The sequence below is a fragment of the Thunnus maccoyii genome, chromosome 12, assembly GCF_910596095.1.
Source record: "Thunnus maccoyii chromosome 12, fThuMac1.1, whole genome shotgun sequence".
Lineage (NCBI taxonomy): Eukaryota > Metazoa > Chordata > Actinopteri > Scombriformes > Scombridae > Thunnus > Thunnus maccoyii.
Window position 1 is genome coordinate 30723124 of NC_056544.1, and position 18145 is coordinate 30741268.

General features: G+C 35.6%; 1 protein-coding gene across 1 annotated transcript; it reads right to left on the reverse strand.

Moving 5' to 3' along the window:
- Positions 1–1792: 1792 nt before the first annotated feature.
- Positions 1793–16887, reverse strand: LOC121908932 (immunoglobulin kappa light chain-like). The gene is made up of 5 exons (XM_042429266.1): positions 16736–16887; positions 16323–16643; positions 5243–5299; positions 3381–3680; positions 1793–3258 (listed from the first exon to the last, which is right to left on the reverse strand). Exons 1-5 carry the CDS (start codon positions 16776–16778, stop codon positions 3008–3010), a joined length of 972 nt encoding a protein of 323 aa, XP_042285200.1. The 5' UTR covers positions 16779–16887; the 3' UTR covers positions 1793–3007.
- Positions 16888–18145: the final 1258 nt, after the last annotated feature.

Here is an 18145-nt window from a genome sequence, read left to right on the forward strand (position 1 = left end):
TCACATTCACATGCTTCTTGCCAGATTGTCAAATGTGTTTGCATAGCTTTCCAGCATTTCTTTATCTTTCTGTCCGCTCGCCTGTTACCGGATATCTTGCCCGTTTCCTGGTCTTGAGATTTGCCTAGTCCCTTTGAGTTGTCTGCCTGGTTTGTGACCCCTGCTTGTTTTTTTAGACTGATTAAAGAATATTGGACTCTGCTCCTGTCTCTGAAGTTGTGCTTTTGGGTCATGAGGTTCTGAGTTGTTACATAAAATACTACTTTACAAGTAATGGTTTTACTTTCAAAATTACAGAAGTATTATTTGCAAAATGTACTTAAAGTATCAAAAGTAAAAGTACTCTTTATGTGAATTGGCCCCACACACTGTTACATTGATCATATACATATATACAGAGCCTGTGAAAAGTATTCACCACCCTTGAAATGTTTCATGTTGTATTGTTTTAAAACATGGAGTCAAAGGGGATTTAATGTGGCTTTTTGTACACTGAAAAGTGAAAGTATTTCAAATATAAAATACATCATCAGCTTTACTAGTAAAATCTACATCTGAAAAGTAAGTAGTACCTGTAGCTGTGAAGTAAATGTAGTGGGGTAGAAAGTAAAATATCTCCCTCTGAAATGTAGTGGAGTGGATGTATAAAGAGGCATAAAATAGAAATACTCATGTAAAATACCTCACAATTGTACTTTATTACATTCCTCCCCTGCTGTAAAGTGCACCTTTGCTAAAAACTCCAAAAAAGAAAAAGTGACAAGACCTCCAGATGTGTGGCCTCTGTTGGTGGTTGGGCTCAGTTTGACTGTGTGGGTGGAGGGCTCAGTGGAAAAAAGGTTTACAGACAACAAGAGAAAAGACCCACATGACAAATGAGAGGGAGGGAAGTTCATGAGTGTACAGCAGCAGGTGTGAATCTGTTCTCAGCGGTTATTAGGACTCATATAAAACTGTTGACAGCGAATCAACACTTCCTTTCCTGCAGCAGACGGGCCGTGTGGGTTTCTGCTCAGCAGCCTCCACACTGTTCGCTGTGGTTTTTCACTTTACTAACACAATGACGGTTACAACCATCGACTCTGGTTAAAGAATCGTTCCAGGAACTTTAGTATGAATTCAGCGCTCGCTGTCTCAGTTTTAATCTGTGTTATTAATATGTGAGAGAAGCAGCTCAAATCCTAAACTCAGAGCTGAGAAACTGACATCATTAAATAAAGGGAGACGTTCAAACTCCTGCAGTCTGCTCAGGTCCCACAGTCTGCATTGTGTTCACAAATAAATTACTAAATTGACTTTAAACGAATAGATAAAGAAAAAATGGTTGTAAATGATATTGAGTTGTTGAACATACTAATAATAACAACAATAAATAATGCATGACTCATAGAAGCAGAAATAGATTTTGATACTAAAAACCCAACTTAAATCATATTATTTGAAATATTTTTATTGAATATAAAACACAAACGTGATATATATTTACAAAACAACATAAACATTAGATGTATGTAAAAAAACAAACAAAAAAACCCTCCTGTTCATTTTTAACGAATAGAGCAAAGAAATGTTTCTTAATCAGAAGAATACCAGGGTAAATATACACATATACATATGTTGGTGTGAAACAAGTTCATTGTCTCACATATTCCAGTTTAATTATAATAAATGATTGATTGAGTAACAAAACTGACATTAATAAGAATATTAATATTGTACATAATTACATATAATAATTTAATAATGAATAAACATTATTTAATAATATAGATTTTATATTTAACGGTTGTATTACTTTCTTGTTACCATTTGTTTTATCATCAGTTTCTATTATGAAGTTGTTTTTGCTAATAAAACAAACCAATTTTTAAACTGTGGTGTTTCTGAAATCTTTCATCTTCTTCTAAATTGAAGTTTTTGACTGCCGTGTGTTTAAATTTACAGTGTTGGAATATTTTTAACATCCACTTCTGTCTGCAATGCTTAAAATTTGTTATCCTTTTGTTATCCTCAATCAGAGTAGCAGAATTAATAAATAATCTTAGTTTTCCTATAATCATATTATATGTGAATGTACCAATCGATTTTGTCTTGATAAAACTGCAAGAGCTGATCAGTATTTTGGTGATTTAGAAAAAAATAAAAAAAACACACCCATCATTTTGACAAGATTCAGGCTTCAGTGCAGACTAATCAAGCCGCTGTGTGATCATTTTTATTGCAGCTGTAGCTTCAAAGCAGCTCTCTGCTGATTCTTCATGTGTGTAAACAACAGTGTCTTCAGCGTAGAGTTATACATTCACACTGAAACAATTATAAAAGATGATCAATACACAAGCCAAATGATCAGGGGACCCATCACCGAACCAGTTGGTACACCACACCTACTTGCTTGTATTTAATAGCTATATGTTTATGTTTGCTTGTCTTTACTTTGATGTTTCTGTTTAGCTGTACGCTTTTCTTTGTATCTTCCTGTACATTTGCCAAGAGTCAAATTACTTGTACGTTTCAAACTTGGCTAATTTAGTGGATTCTATGTCTGATTATGTGTATTATGTGAAGCCAAACGGAAATCAATAAAAACATGGATGATTATTAATGACAGAAACTGTGATGTTTCAGTTTATTGAGGATGTTACACTGAATGACTTTGACAAGCCTGCCGCCCTCTGCATAATGTATTAAAAAGAAAATACACAAGAAAGAAAAAAATACTGTAAGCACTTAAATATCTACCAGGTAGCTAATATTTTAACTTCATTCTACACTATAATACAAGTCATGATTAAAAGTGGAATTAAACTAGAGCATCAAGATATTAATATTCTACAGAATTTACACCTAGTAACTGCAAATATACTGTATGTGTGTGTATTTATAGTTTTAAGACAACTTTGTCTTAACCGTAAATTTAACCACAACACATCATAAGTGACACTGATCAAAGTGATAAATGAGATGAATTGATGAGATGTGATGGTGAGAAAAGGCGAGCAGAAAACAGTCAGTCAGCATGTGTGCAGTTGGTGGACGGTCCCTTGTTTCTGAGGATCATCAGCAGAGAGAGTCCACAGCAGTACACCAGACTCTTCACTATCAGCACTGTGTACAGCACACAGAGCAGCTTCACCTGGTACTGAGACGGGACAAGAGCTGCTGGAGGAGCTGCTGGTGGATCTGCTGATGGAGGTGGTGTCAGAGATGCTGATGGAGCTGTAGTTGGAGCTGCTGTTGATGGAGGAAGAGTAGAAACATCTGAAACAGAAAAAAGTTAAAAACAAATTAGTCAGTGCTCTGCTCCTCTGCTCTCTCTGACAGCGTCTCCAGATGAAGCTGAATCACTGCTGAACACACTTACCTTACCAAGCCTTCATTACCTTGTTCTGTTTGGTCCCTCACTGTGCCCCCTTCGTGCTTGACGGAGCAGCGGTATTTATATGTGCTCTTCTCTTGCTGATGGAGCAGCAGGATGGAAGCGGTGCGTCTCGGCTCTCTGAGCTCCAACCGCTCTCCCTCAGCAGTGGGCAGATCCTCCAGCTGGCCGTTCTTCTTCTGTCTTTTCCAGGAGAACTGGACCAGAGGAGGAGACATGGCTGAGGCCAGACACAGCAGGGAGCTCTTCCCCTCCAGGTGGGCTGCTGGGTACACGCTCACCACGGGCTTCACTACCTGCTCATCTGAAGTTTGACAGCAGCAACAAGCAGCAAAGACATACATTCATACAGTCAACAGCAGCTTACAGCACTGCACTGCATTCAGTCTGATCCTGGAAACTACATGATCACTAAACTACTCATCAATACACCACAAACATCATCTACACTGATACATATTTTCATATATAACTTCATCTAGATAAAAGTTCAAGAAAATGAAAAAGATGACAACACAAAGTTCTTTTCGCTTATATTTAAATTTTTACATATAATTCATGAAAAACAATATAATATAATATATAATAAAATTTCATTTGTAGGATGCAGAATACTAACCTTCATCATAAAATAGGAATAAATTGTGTCACCTATATTTTATGATATATATCACTAAACTTTATGCCATGCTTCATCATACATGAGATTGAAAAACTATACATATGCACAGCAATACATATGTACAGTATATTGATATATAAATAGATCAATCAGTTTTCTTGAAAGTGCAGAATCGCCATGCAGCATGGTTCCAATACATTTACAATTAAAGAGAATACAATAAAAAACAAAACATATAGTAAGGGAATGAAATAATAATAAAATAACATAAAACAAACACATTAACACACACACACACACACACACACACACACACACACACACACACACACACACACATATATAAACTGGTATCACCACATGTATGTCTATGGATAAATAACCAGAAATAACACAACAAAGATGACAAAGATAATCCAGTAATACATAGTTTGTCCACCAGACAGCACTAACAACTTTTCAGCTGTAAAATACCCTGCTTATTTCAGACTTTGGTCACAATTCCTTTATAATAATAATTAACAAAACAAATATATATGTTGGTATGGCCTCCAATATTTAACATTAGTCAAGCTGCATTTTATATCATAGTAAACATATCTTATAAAAAACAACATATTTACCTCTATATATACCATTATACCATATACCATTATATATCCATAATAAAATACAATATATAAGTCCTAATTTGCTGACATTAAATCTGTGTTCATACTTTGTACTTTCTGTCCATGTTGATGAAATTAGTGATTGTAGTTTCCACTGAAATGTAGTAAATGAAATGACGGACTGAGACTGAGAGCTTAATGAAATCAACTCTGAATCTGTATGAGACTGAAGAATCCTGCTCATCAATGAAATTTACTTAAATTATCTCAAAATTGTTATAAAATGTCAACAGATGATCAGAGCAGGAAAATCTTCAACAATCATTCATCTAGAATTTAATTTCTTTCAGGAGAGAGAGAAATTTAATTGAACAGCAGCTGATGAGAATACAGAATGAAATTAGAATATCAGTGCCGAGTTTCTCTGAGTATTTGGAAGAGTTTAAAGATTTTAGTTTCCAAGAAATGTGTGAAGAAAAACTCCTTTCTGATGCTTATTTAATGATAGAATGATTGCACAATTAATTCTCTAATTATTATGGAAAATTAATGTGTAAATCCTCAAGCAGCAGAAAATAAACTTAAAAACTTGTGCAATAAAACAACTGAAGGAAAATGAAAGTTTAGTCTTACCTGTTACAAACAGTTTGGTGCCAGAGCCAAAGATCATGACATTCACAGTGAAACACACTGTGACAAAAACCTGTCTGCTGTTGAATGTGTCAGCTGAGGCGAGTAAACCCAAATTATTAACCAGTATCATATTTCATCTCCATGATATGTTTCTCTAATGTTCACATCAACATGACTGTCTCTTCTTTTGTTGTATTTTTCTTTATTTCAGCCTACTGACATAGAGAGAGGCGGGATCCTGCTACATTTCTAATCAGTCCAATACATGACACATGTTGTCTGTCAGTTTAATAAAATATGATTTTACATCAGTAGCTGTGAAAAAACAAAACAAAACAAAAAAACAAACATAAATACAGGATATAAAATTCAGTCGCTCTGTAGCCTGCAATGGTAAAAAGTGTCCTCCATAAGAATAAAAATACTCTTCCTGACTTGTACTTTATCCTCAGACTGTCATTTGAAGTTAGAATCCTTTAGATTTTGGTCCTTGTTGATAATTTTTGTTTACTGTTGGTAACAGCCAGTGTGTTATAATAATACATCTACTGGAGTTTTGACAGAAAGGCCTTATCAACCACTGGGGGCAGCAAACACACCTTGTCACTCTGTCAGAAATGAATGAATGAATGAATGTATGTATGAACTTCATTTATATAGCACCTTTCATGCACAGAATGCAGCTCAAAGTGCTTTAAAATTCAGCAGCATGTTTTAAAAAAGACAAGTTTAAAACTGTACACATACACAAGGAGGAAGGGAGAAAATAAGAACAATGAGTGTTACTGTTTATAAAATACCATTTACATAGTTTATTTGGAAGGAAAGCGAGGACAGTACATATGAAAAAGTCATTAAATACAAATTAGAGGAAGTCATAAAAGATTAAAGCAGACAACTACAACAGCATATTAGGGCCATCATAAGTTTAAAAAAAAAAAGTTACGGAGCTCAGGGAGGGAGGGTAATATTCTGAGAAAAAACTCAGAATTTTCTCTGAGATTATAAAGTCATAAATTTGGGAGAAAAATGCTTGGAAATTAAAGTCACAAATTTGCAAGAAAAAAACTTGGAAAAATAGGCTTTGATGATCTGTCGTATTTCTGTGAAAAACATACTGTGATTATGGGATGAAAAACACAGGGTGATGTTTTCACCGTGAACTAGTATAACAGTGTTGAGTTAGCCAGGGGGTGACACAGGCTAAATACACGTTACAGTGCTCTCACATGTGCTGTGAGGCAGAATATATAAAGTTAACATCTGTAACGTTTAGGCGTGTTAACAAGTTAGATTTGTAACATGAAGCTGTTTCAGTTTAACACAATGTAGTCAGGTTAACTATGGATTCTGTTCACTAACAGACCATTAGCTAATAAAAGAATGTTAGCACAGCACACTTCAGAGCAGCCAGAAATCGATGTGAATAATTTAACTACAAAAGCTGCAGAAGCATGAACAACCAAGGTCATCTTCAAATATTTGAATTCATATGCAAAGAATAATTATTTCAAATTCATTTTTAAATTATTTACTCTGCACCATGAATTTGAGGGTTTTATTTGGAGGTATTACAAAGTAATCTGCAAGTTAGTTATTTTCTTTACAAAAGCGAAAGCTGCTGCCTCAGATAGAGTAACATAATGGTGTCTGCAGTAATATCAATATTACGGTGATTTTCTACAGTAAAATATGGTTGCTGTGATTTTCTACAATACTAAAATAGTTACTGTGATTTTCTACAATAGAATATGGTTAGTGTGATTTTCTACAGTAAAATATGGCCACTGAGATTTTCTGCAGTAAATTATGGTTACTGTGATTTTCTACAGTACTAAAAGTGTTACTATGATATTCTACAGCAACATATGGTTACTGTGATTTCTTACAATAATATAATGGTTACAATGATTTTCTACCGTAACATATGGTTACTTTGATTTTCTACAGTACTAAAATAGTTATTCTGATTTTCTATATTAAAGTATGGTTTGTGTGATTTTCTACGGTAACATAGGGTTACAGTGATTTTCTACACCACAAAGATAGTTACTGTGATTTTCTACAGTAACATATGGTTACAGTGATTTTCTATCGTAACATATGGCTACTGAGATTTTCTACAGTAACATATGGTTAAAGTGATTTTCTACATTACTAAAATAGTTACTATGATTTTCTATAGTAACACATGGTTACTGTGACTTTCTACTGTAACATAATGGTTACTGTGATTTTCTACAGTAATATATGGATACTGAGATTTTCTACAGTACTAAAATAATTACTGTAATCTTCTACATTAAGGTGGTCTCTGTGATTTCTTACATTAACATAATGGTTACAGTGATTTTCTACGGTAACACTTGATTACTGAGATTTTCTACAGTAAATTATGGTTACTGTGAATTTCTACAGTGCTCAAACTGTTACTGTGATATTCTACAGCAACATATGGTTATTGTGATTTCTTACAATAACATAATGGTTACAGTGATGTTTTACCGTAACATATGGTTACTGTGATTTAATACAGTACTAAAATAGTTAGTTATTTTGCACAGTAACATAATGATTACTGCGATTTCCTACAGTAACATATGGTTACTGTGATTTCCTAAAGTACTAAAATAGTTACTGAAATTTTCTACAGTAATATATGGTTACTGTGATTTTCTACAGTACTAAAATAGTTTCTGTGATTTTCTACAGCAACGTAATGGTTACTGTGATTTCTTACAGTAACATAATGGTTACAGTGATATTCTACTGTAACGGATGGTTGCTGAGATTTTCTACAGTAACATATGTTTACTGTGATTTTCTACAGTAACATAATGGTTACTGTGTTTTTCTACAGTAACATAATGTTTACTGTGATTTTCTACAGTAACATAATGGCTACTGAGATTTTCTACAGTAAATTATGGTTACTGTGATTTTCTACAGTACTAAAATAGTTAGTTATTTTGTAGAGTAACATAATGATTACTGTGATTTTCTACAGTAACATAATGGCTACTGAGATTTTCTACAGTAAATTATGGTTACTGTGATTTTCTACAGTACTAAAATAGTTAGTTATTTTGTAGAGTAACATAATGATTACTGTGATTTTCTACAGTAACGTAATGGTTTCTGTGATTTCTTACAATAACATAATAGTTGCTGCGATATTTTACAGTAACGTAATGGTTACCGTGATTTTCTACAGTACTAAAATAGTTAGTTATTTTGTACAGTAAAATAATGGTTACTGTGATTTCTTACATTAACATAATGGTTACAGTGATTTTCTACAGTAACATATGGTTACTGTGATTTCTTACAATAACATAATAGTTGCTGCGATATTTTACAGCAACATATGGTTACAGTGATTTTCTACAGTACTAAAATAGTTACTGAGATTTTCTACAGTAACATAATGGTTACTGTGATTTTCTACAGTACTAAAATAGTTACTGTGATTTTTTACAGTAACATAATGGTTACTGTGATTTTCTACAGTAGCATGTAGTTACTGTGATTTTCTACAGTAATATAATGTTTACTGTGATTTTCTACAGTAACGTAATGGTTACTGTGATTTTCTACAGTACTAAAATAGTTATTGTGATTTTCTACAGTAACATAATGGTTACTGTGATTTTCTACAGTAAGATATGGTTACTGTGATTTTCTACTGTACTAAAATAGTTACTGTGATTTTCTACAGTAACATATGGTTACTGTGATTTTTTACAGTAACATAATGGTTATTGTGATTTTCTACAGTAACATATGGTTACTGTGATTTTCTACAGTAATATAATGTTTACTGTGATTTTCTACAGTAACGTAATGGTTACCGTGATTTTCTACAGTACTAAAATAGTCAAAGTGATTTTCTACAGTAACATATGGTTACTGTGAGTTTTTTACAGTAACATAATGGTTACTGTGATTTTCTACAGTAACATATGGTTACTGTGATTTTCTACAGTACTAAGATAGTTAGTTGTGAGTTTTTTACAGTAACATAATGGTTACTGTGATTTTCTACAGTAACATATGGTTACTGTGATTTTCTACAGTACTAAGATAGTTACTGTGATTTTCTACAGTAACATAATGGTTACTGTGATTTTCTACAGTAACATATGGTTACTGTGATTTTCTACAGTACTAAGATAGTTAGTGTGATTTTCTACAGTAACATAATGTTTACTGTGATTTTCTACAGTAACGTAATGGTTACTGTGGTTTTCTTACGGCACTAAAATAGTTACTGAGATTTTCTACAGTAACATAATGGTTACTTTGATTTTCTACCGTAACATATGGTTACTGTGATTTTCTACAGTACTAATAGTTACTGTGATTTTCTACAGTAATATAATGTTTACTGTGATTTTCTATAGTAACGTAATGGTTACCGTGATTTTCTACAGTACTAAAATAGTTAAAGTGGTTTTCTACAGTAGCATATGGTTACTGTGATTTTCTACAGTAACATATGGTTATGTGATTTTCTACAGTAACGTAATGGTTACTGTGATTTTCTACAGTACTAAAATAGTTACTGTTATATTCTACAGTAACATATGGTTACTGTGATTTTCTACAGTACTAAAATAGTTACTGAGATTTTCTACAGTAACATATAGTTACTGAGATTTTCTACAGTACTAAGATAGTTACTGTGATTTTCTACAGTAATATAATGTTTACTGTGATTTTCTACAGTAACATACTGGTTACCGTGATTTTCTACAGTAGTAAAATAGTTAAAGTGATTTTCTACAGTAACATATGGTTATGTGATTTTTTACAGTAACATAATGGTTACCGTGATTTTCTACAGTAACATATGGTTATGTGATTTTCTACAGTACTAAGATAGTTATTGTGATTTTCTACAGTAACATAATGTTTATTGTGATTTTCTACAGTAACGTAATGGTTACTGTGATTTTCTACAGTACTAAAATAGTTACTGTTATATTCTACAGTAACATATGGTTACTGTGTTTTCTACAGTAACATATAGTTACTGTGATTTCTTACAATAACATAATAGTTGCTGCGATTTTCTACAGTAACATATGGTTACTGTGATTTTCTACAGTACTAAAATAGTTACTGAGATTTTCTACAGTAATATAATGTTTACTGTGATTTTCTACAGTAACGTAATGGTTACCGTGATTTTCTACAGTACTAAAATGGTTACTGAGATTTTCTACAGTAACATAATGGTTACTGTGATTTTCTACAGCAATATATGTCTACTGAGATTTTCTGCAGTTCTAAAATATTTACTGTGATTTTCTACAGTAACGTATAATTACTGTGATTTCTTACAGTAATATAATAGTTACAGTGATTTTCTACAGTAACGTATGGCTACTGAGATTTTCTACAGCACTAAAATAGTCACTGTGATTTTCTACAGTAATATAACAGTTACTGTAATTTTTTACAGTCACATAATGGTTACTGTGATTTTCTATAGTTGTGTGTTCACTACTGATTTCTACAGTATCGTTATGATTACTGTATTTTTAGGCCCAATACACAGCTATAATGTAAAAATATTCAGAGCAATTAACTGTGCAGAAATACAGTAAATTATTTGGGATTTCACAGCCATTTTTTACATTGTACCTAAAATATCTGCAATAAACCAACATTGTTACTTTTTCTTAACATAGATCATCTAGATGTAGTGTAATTACTGTTTCAGGTTTGCTAGATATTTGATAAATTCAGCAGATATATCTTTTTATGACCCTATTTTATGACCCTATTTTGGTACCTGGACGAACTACAACTGTGGTGCTGATTTGTATCAAGCTGCATGGGGCGGCTCTGAGGAATTGTAATTTTTTCAAAAACATTAGTATTTTTCCTTGAACTGGAAGGTGTAAATACTGAATTGAGAGTACATTGAGGACTTTAAGAGGATGGTAAACTCATTTGTGTAATCAGATATATAACATCTAATTGTTAAATAGTTGAAAATTAATTTTAACCATGTTTTATTCATATTTGACAGTGCCCCCAGTTGTTGACTATACTCATGTTAGCTGAGGTCAAGAGCTCTCTGTAACAGTTGGTTCCATGTCTGCAGCCCATTTTGTTCCTGAATTATAAGCCTTCAAATATTCATTGAGGTCACTGTTCAAAGGTCAGTATTTCACAGCAGGAGCAACGTGGAATCCCCATACTGACATATGTCACTCTCCAGGTGGAGACCTTTCCAAAGATGTATTTGATTTAGCTCTTACAACAAAGTTTTGATTTTCTCATTTCATTGACTCAAACCATCCCAGATCTAGTTTCAGAGAGAGAAAAATGTGCCTAGTCTATATTTCTGTTAATTAAAAAATAAAAATGTCACATTGTTGGTTGAGTAGCCTATGGAATAAAGCATCATTGGCTAGTTATGTTCGTGTCACGGCAAACAAACAATGACAAATCGTATAGCTGATCAATTTCTCTTCCATTGTCAATATAGAATGGAACAGATGTTTGCTGGGAACTTTAGTACAGTGGTTGCTGTGGGAAGAAAATCAAATCAATCAAAATCGAGTTACTATTATAACAAAGGTTCGGGAACAAGACCGTGCCCCTCTTTCTCACTAATTGAATCATTCGTGTATACCTATATGGGCATGTCTAATCCCTTTCTCTCCCATTCGTCTGAATTCTCATGGCCCTCCCCCCCAAACCCCTTTTTCCTCCTCTCTCCCCTCTCAGTGGGAATCACAGTGGCTCAGTGTTTAACATTTATGCCTCACAGCAAGAAGGTCCTGGGTTTGAACACTGGCTGTCCCAGGTCCATTCTGTGTGGAGTTTGCATGTCCTCCCATGTTTGCGTGGGTTTCCCCTGGATACTCCGGTTTCCTCCCGACATCAAAGACATACTTGTTTGGGTAAATGCTTCCACATAACAAACCACAGGGGGATTACAAAGCAGAAAGCTCATCGACACATGTCCCCCACCCTGAGGCTCCAGCCTCATTGTGATTCCATTTGGTCCTCAGTCATCCCCTCGCCATCGACCCCCTTCATCCCTCTCCTCGACCCCATCATCCCACCGTACACGACCCAGACCAACCTTCAGCTCCCATTCATCCCCCGGCAATCGACCCCTTCGTCCTTCTCCTCAACCCCCATCCAGCCCACCATACACTATCCTCATCCAATCCTGAACCCCCTGCCAATCCAAATAAAACTACTTTTATACTGTTCAAATGGCGTGGTCTTTGTTGGCGATTGGTTGCTGCTTCAGCTACATCACTGCTAATTTGCATAAAATTAAACTCTGCTCAACTTCAACCTGTCGTTCTTGGTGCTGGCATCGTGTTGCTCACTGCTGCCACGACGTCTGAAGCCCTTCATTGCCAGCTTTCACTGAAAATGAATGACCACCAGCTGCTTTTGTTGTTTATGAATCTTTGGGTGTCAGTGCACAGTTACACAACCCTGGAGATTGTTTTATATCGTTATAATTCTTGGTTTTGAGATTTTATGTCAGCATGACTTACAGTAGCCCATTCAATCAATTCAATTCAATCATTCTGTTTTATTAGCCAGTGCAAGCATACAAAGAATGTGTCTTGGCGTTTGCTCCCAAAAAACACAACACAGAAGAATAAAAGTAGACAAAAGTAAGGTAATAATAATAGTAATGAAATAAAAGTAATATTGAAATTGAATGGAAATTTTACAGAATGGAATAGTAATAATTTTGAAATGGGATATAACTTGAAATATTGATAGTACAAAAGAAAATATGGATTGAGCTCTGGACAAAGAAATTAAGTGTATGAAATGAATGAATGTTACAAGAGCAAAAAGCATAAATAATTACATTATGTATCAGTAGAGGATGAATGCAATGCACAATCTAAAGTCCAGTTTGATGAAATATATCAAAGTGACAAGTGCAGGGATTAAATGAGGGATATGAAATGTAAAGTCCAGTTTGGTAACCCTGTCTTCATCCCATTTATGTGGCAACAGATGTGTGTGTATGTCTCGTGTCTCACTGGGCAGCCATGATACACCGTGTGAAACGGAATGAAGTGAATTCACCGTGACGTCATAGAAAACTGGGGAGGTGTGGAGGGTAGAGGAGCTTGCTCTTTTTCAGGTAACATCTCATTAAAAACATAAACAGCATGGTGAGAGGGGACGGAAAACCTCATTCTCATGTTGTATGGGGCGGCTGGAAAACACAGCCCTGGCCGTTGAGACACTCCTTCCCATCAACATTTATTTCTGCGCCGTCGGTCCAAGTGTGAGCCTTCTACTGCCGTGAAGCCTGTCAGTGCTCTGCACCCACGCTCCTTGGTCACAAGGTAGGCGGTGTTGCTGTGTTTCTGTCAAAGTAGTCTGAGAAGTGGAGGTTGCAGGAGCTATGGATGACCTCTCCTCCTCGCCATCGCTTTGTTACGCCTCGCCTCATCTTCTCTCTGAAGGTGGGTGAGTGACAGATGACGGCTAAGCTGCAACTTCTCTTCCAGGCGTTAAAAGCACTGAGTAACCAATGAAATGGATCTAAAGAGTTCATCAGAGGTGACAGGGGCTCCCAGGAGCTCATCCCAGTCCCTCTTGGGAATGGCAGTAAGTCCCAGCCACATGTGGCGAGAATCTACTGCCCAACATGACCCGCCGCGATCATCTCTCAGCTGAGAAATCATCTTTCTGAGGATGATTGTAACTTCTATCTATCTCACCATCCCTCCTGTCAATATAAAGAATCACTCTGTCTCCTCCACAGCTTGAGGAGACATTTTCACCAGCTCTCCTGGTCAATGTTAAATCATCCTGAATCAGGTCTTCTGCCATGGCAACCAGCGCTGTAGAGAAACAGACACATAGATGAAGGTAAGTGTGACAGTGTTTGTTAAAGGTTGAATTTGTTGGCTCCTGATTGGCTGGAAACACTCACCTGAACACAGACAGCACAGAGCAGCAGCTGGGAGGAAAAGCATTATGTGCAGTGGTGTTTCCTCTGGTGAACCTGGGGAGAAGTGGCGCTCTGATGCAGCTGAGGCCAAACAAGGACGAGCTGTGAGATCAGACGAGGACCACGTGGGACAAAACAAGCTCAACACGCAATTGTTGTGCTCAATTCAACAGTAAGAGCACACGTTTTTATTCTCTGACGTCTCAGCTCTCTATCTGTACATTCAACATCTTTTCAGGTGCACCCATCACACTGTACCTGCACTTGACATCCAGAATCTAAAATGACACTTAATTTTGAGCTGTAGCTTTTACTGTCCTGCCACCAGAACCTCTTAACACAGAACTATAAATCCAGCCTCAACGTTCTTTAAGTGGGCCTGTTGTTGTAGAAAGAGGTGGGATCCTGCTACACTTCTAGCAGCTGAAAAGCAGGTTGTGGCCAAACCCTCTAATATTTTTTGGTGAACTCAGTGGTCCTCCATTGATAGCAGGGTTGGTGGTTCAATCCTGTTTGCATTCATGTCAAAGTGTCTTTGAGCAACATAGTGTAATCAAAATGTTCTCAATGGTCCATCTAGAGGAACTTTTGTCCTGATGGAGACGATAATGGAAAGGTCAGGAGGTCACCATAAATGTTAGAATTCATACTCAGGGGATCATGAACAGGAACATTTTATAGAAATCTGATCTGGACAATAGTCATTTTGCTCTGTATCAGTGATTTGATTTGATGGACAGACTAAACCAAAGACCCCACTGCTCACAGCAGGAAACCTGACCAGAACCAATTAGGGACATAAATCAAAGATTTGGCCTCTAACATTTAGGGGTTGTTTGGTTTTAACTTTGGTAGGAACATTTTTTGTCAGATGGCCAAAATAGTTGTGTATGTGCAGTTGCTCTCTACCTCGCTTTTCACTTTCATATTCATACATGTGTGCAGACATAAAGAGCCTGACTGCAAAATGTTGACTTTATTGAATATGTGTTATGTAATATGTACTTTGAATATGTATTTTCTGACTTGCCTTTCAACCCCTGAACTTATGGCAAGATATTTCACTGTGACATCAGAGCTCACCTGAGAACCTGCCGCTCATCTGTCTGTGTGTCTCTGTGCTGTGGATTTTCATAATGAAATGATGACAGTCACAAACAGATCAGTTGGTCAAGCCTTGGCTACCTTACCTTATAAATAATTTTCATGTCTTATTGACTCATATGCAATAATAACTGCTCTTGATTTTTACTGACACTTTGGTTCTTCTTTAAAAACAATGATCAGATGATCTTAGTTTTGGCCAGTGAAGACATTTTCATATTCTGTTATGTTTAAAACATTTAAACTATAAATACTAACTGCCTCAGATTCACTCATTCATTCATCACTGACTCTGCTGCTGCTGCTGCCGAGCTGCAGCTTGTCAACAATGTGTAAAACAGCTTGAAGTTGGGTTGCCAGATCATCAGGTCAGGGATCCCCCATATCACGTTTCCTCACTCTTTATCAGAATAACCCACTTTTTGCAGAAAACACACAAACCTGGAAACTCTGCAGAGATCTCAACATTAACATTATGTCAACTTAAAATAAAAAGATGTTTGAGATCGGTGAAAATGTTGGAAGGGACAATTCAGCAGCACCTTGACATTGGTAGCCACATGTCCCTTCTGTAATCACTCAAATCTACACCAATGATTTACTTAAGTGATATTACATAATAAAATCTGCTGACAGATGTGTAGGGAAGAGCAGAAGTTTTTTTATTGTGAAGGAGCAGCAGGAAGTTTTTGCATTTTGAGCAGATTAGCATTGTAAGGGAGGAATGAACTTTATTGCAGCAGAAGGTCAAAGACGTATACATGTGTTCTGTATTCATCCTTTGTTCTCACTGTGTGGAACAACAGACAACCTGCTGAGATACATAATAAACATATAAATATATACAATACACAAGAAAATTGTCCTCAGCTCAGTTTGTTTGTGACTCTGGCTGAGATGGAGGTGAAATATGTGAACCTGGGCTGTGGTTTACTGCTCTCTTCCTGTCATAAATACTGTTTGACGTCTGTTCATCTGGAGGTTTTTGTTCAGGCTGCAGGGATCATTTCTCACTGTGGGAACCTTTCCAACACGAGCAGTAGTAGGTGGCTGAATGTGAGAGTTTAACTGTCTGGATCTTCAACTCACAGTCGTTCTGTCTATTTACAGCTGAGAAATCATCTTGCTGTGGGTGATTGTAAGGTTTAGCTACGTTACCATTACTCTTTTCAATACGAAGAATCCTTGTGAATGTTTCTGTGTCTTTCTTCTGGTACCAGAATACATATGTACTGCACTGATTAGTTCCTCCACAGCTGAAGGAGACTTTTTCACCAGCTCTCCTGGTCAATGTTAAATCATCCTGAATCAGGTCTGCTGCCCTGGCAACCAGCGCTGTAGAGAAACAGACTCACAGATGAAGGTGAGTGTGACAGTGTTTGTTAAAGGTTGAGTTTGTTGGCTCCTGATTGGCTGAAAACACTCACCTGAACACAGACAGCACAGAGCAGCAGCTGGGAGGAAAAGCATTTTGTGCAGTGGTGTTTCCTCTGGTGAACCTGGGGAGAAGTGGCGCTCTGATGCAGCTGAGGCCAAACAAGGACGAGCTGTGAGATCAGACGAGGGCCACGTGGTTTCTAACAGCCCCTTAAACCTCCCATCAGCCCCTGCGGCAGACAGATAAGGCTGCTGCTGCTGCTGTGGTTTTACATTTCAGTTTAATAAATAAATTGAACTTCCTGCATCATCTGATGGTATCATGCATTCATTGACACTGAGTTTAGACACATTTCCTCAAATATCATCCTGACAGATTTGGTATTTTTGGAAGCTTTGTGATCTCTACTAGAATTAGAAATAAAGTTCTGAGGGTTTAGTTTGTGAAGACGAAGCCACCGGAGGGTTCAGAACAGTTTAAAGTCAGGTGTCGTCTACATGTCTTTTTGGTGGAACTGATAACAACCCATCTGCAACATGAGGAGACACAACTACACACTGCTTTACTCATTTAAAATATCAATAAAATATATAAGATATTTAGACTAAATATTGCTTTAACAATCCAAATATGTTTTTACACTTTAAATAGTTTGTGCAACATACATCATTTCAGTCTGATCTGAATATTTGTGTTACAGTTACAATAATTTAGAGGCTATTTGTAGTCTAAAGACTGCATCTTTTTATGGCCATTCTGTATAATCCAATATTTTTAATAAAATTTCACAATATTATCTGCTACTGAATGTCTGCTTATAATTCAAAGTTCAGTTTCACAGGCTTCAACACTACAAAAGTTTTTTAAAAAATGTCTGTTTTCAGATTCTTAATGATTTCCATTTTTTTAAAGTTTTTAATTCTGATATTCTAATATTAATTTGTATATATTCAATTATAATTCTAATATTACAAAATCTACAATAAGAGAAAATGCAGCTTATTTGCAAATAACTAAACTGATTATCATGTATGTATAACATGTTGCAGAATAAATTATAAATGATATAATTAACTATATAAATAATAAAAACGTGAAATATTTCACCATAGTTTTTTGTTTATATATATTCACACATATGTGTGTGTGTGTATGTGTATTTTTTTTATTTAAACAATATTTTTTTTTCTACGATCAGAATATGGAAATAAACTGGAGCACCATAATAACACTGAACTAAAAAATGTATAATCAGTAACTCTTAAGGCTTTATTTGCAAATATTTGTGTGCATATGGATTTATACATTAGGACAAAACATCAAAATCAATACAGAGACACAAATCTTGACAGAAATCAACAGAGACCAAATACTGTAACTTTATTAAAAACAGACACTGTGATGTTACAGTTTATTAAGAATATCAAAGTTATGATTTAAAAGAACAAATTTAGCTTTG

Bases quoted from the DNA above. Each gene is read 5' to 3' on its own strand.
- LOC121908932 (XM_042429266.1), bottom strand. From the start codon at position 16,778: ATGCTTTTCCTCCCAGCTGCTGCTCTGTGCTGTCTGTGTTCAG. The intron at 16,644-16,735 runs GTGAGTGTTTTC...GTTTCTCTACAG, and splicing joins TCTGTGCTGTCTGTGTTCAG to CGCTGGTTGCCAGGGCAGCA. The intron at 3,259-3,380 runs GTAATGAAGGCT...TTTCTGTTTCAG, and splicing joins GAGGGACCAAACAGAACAAG to ATGTTTCTACTCTTCCTCCA.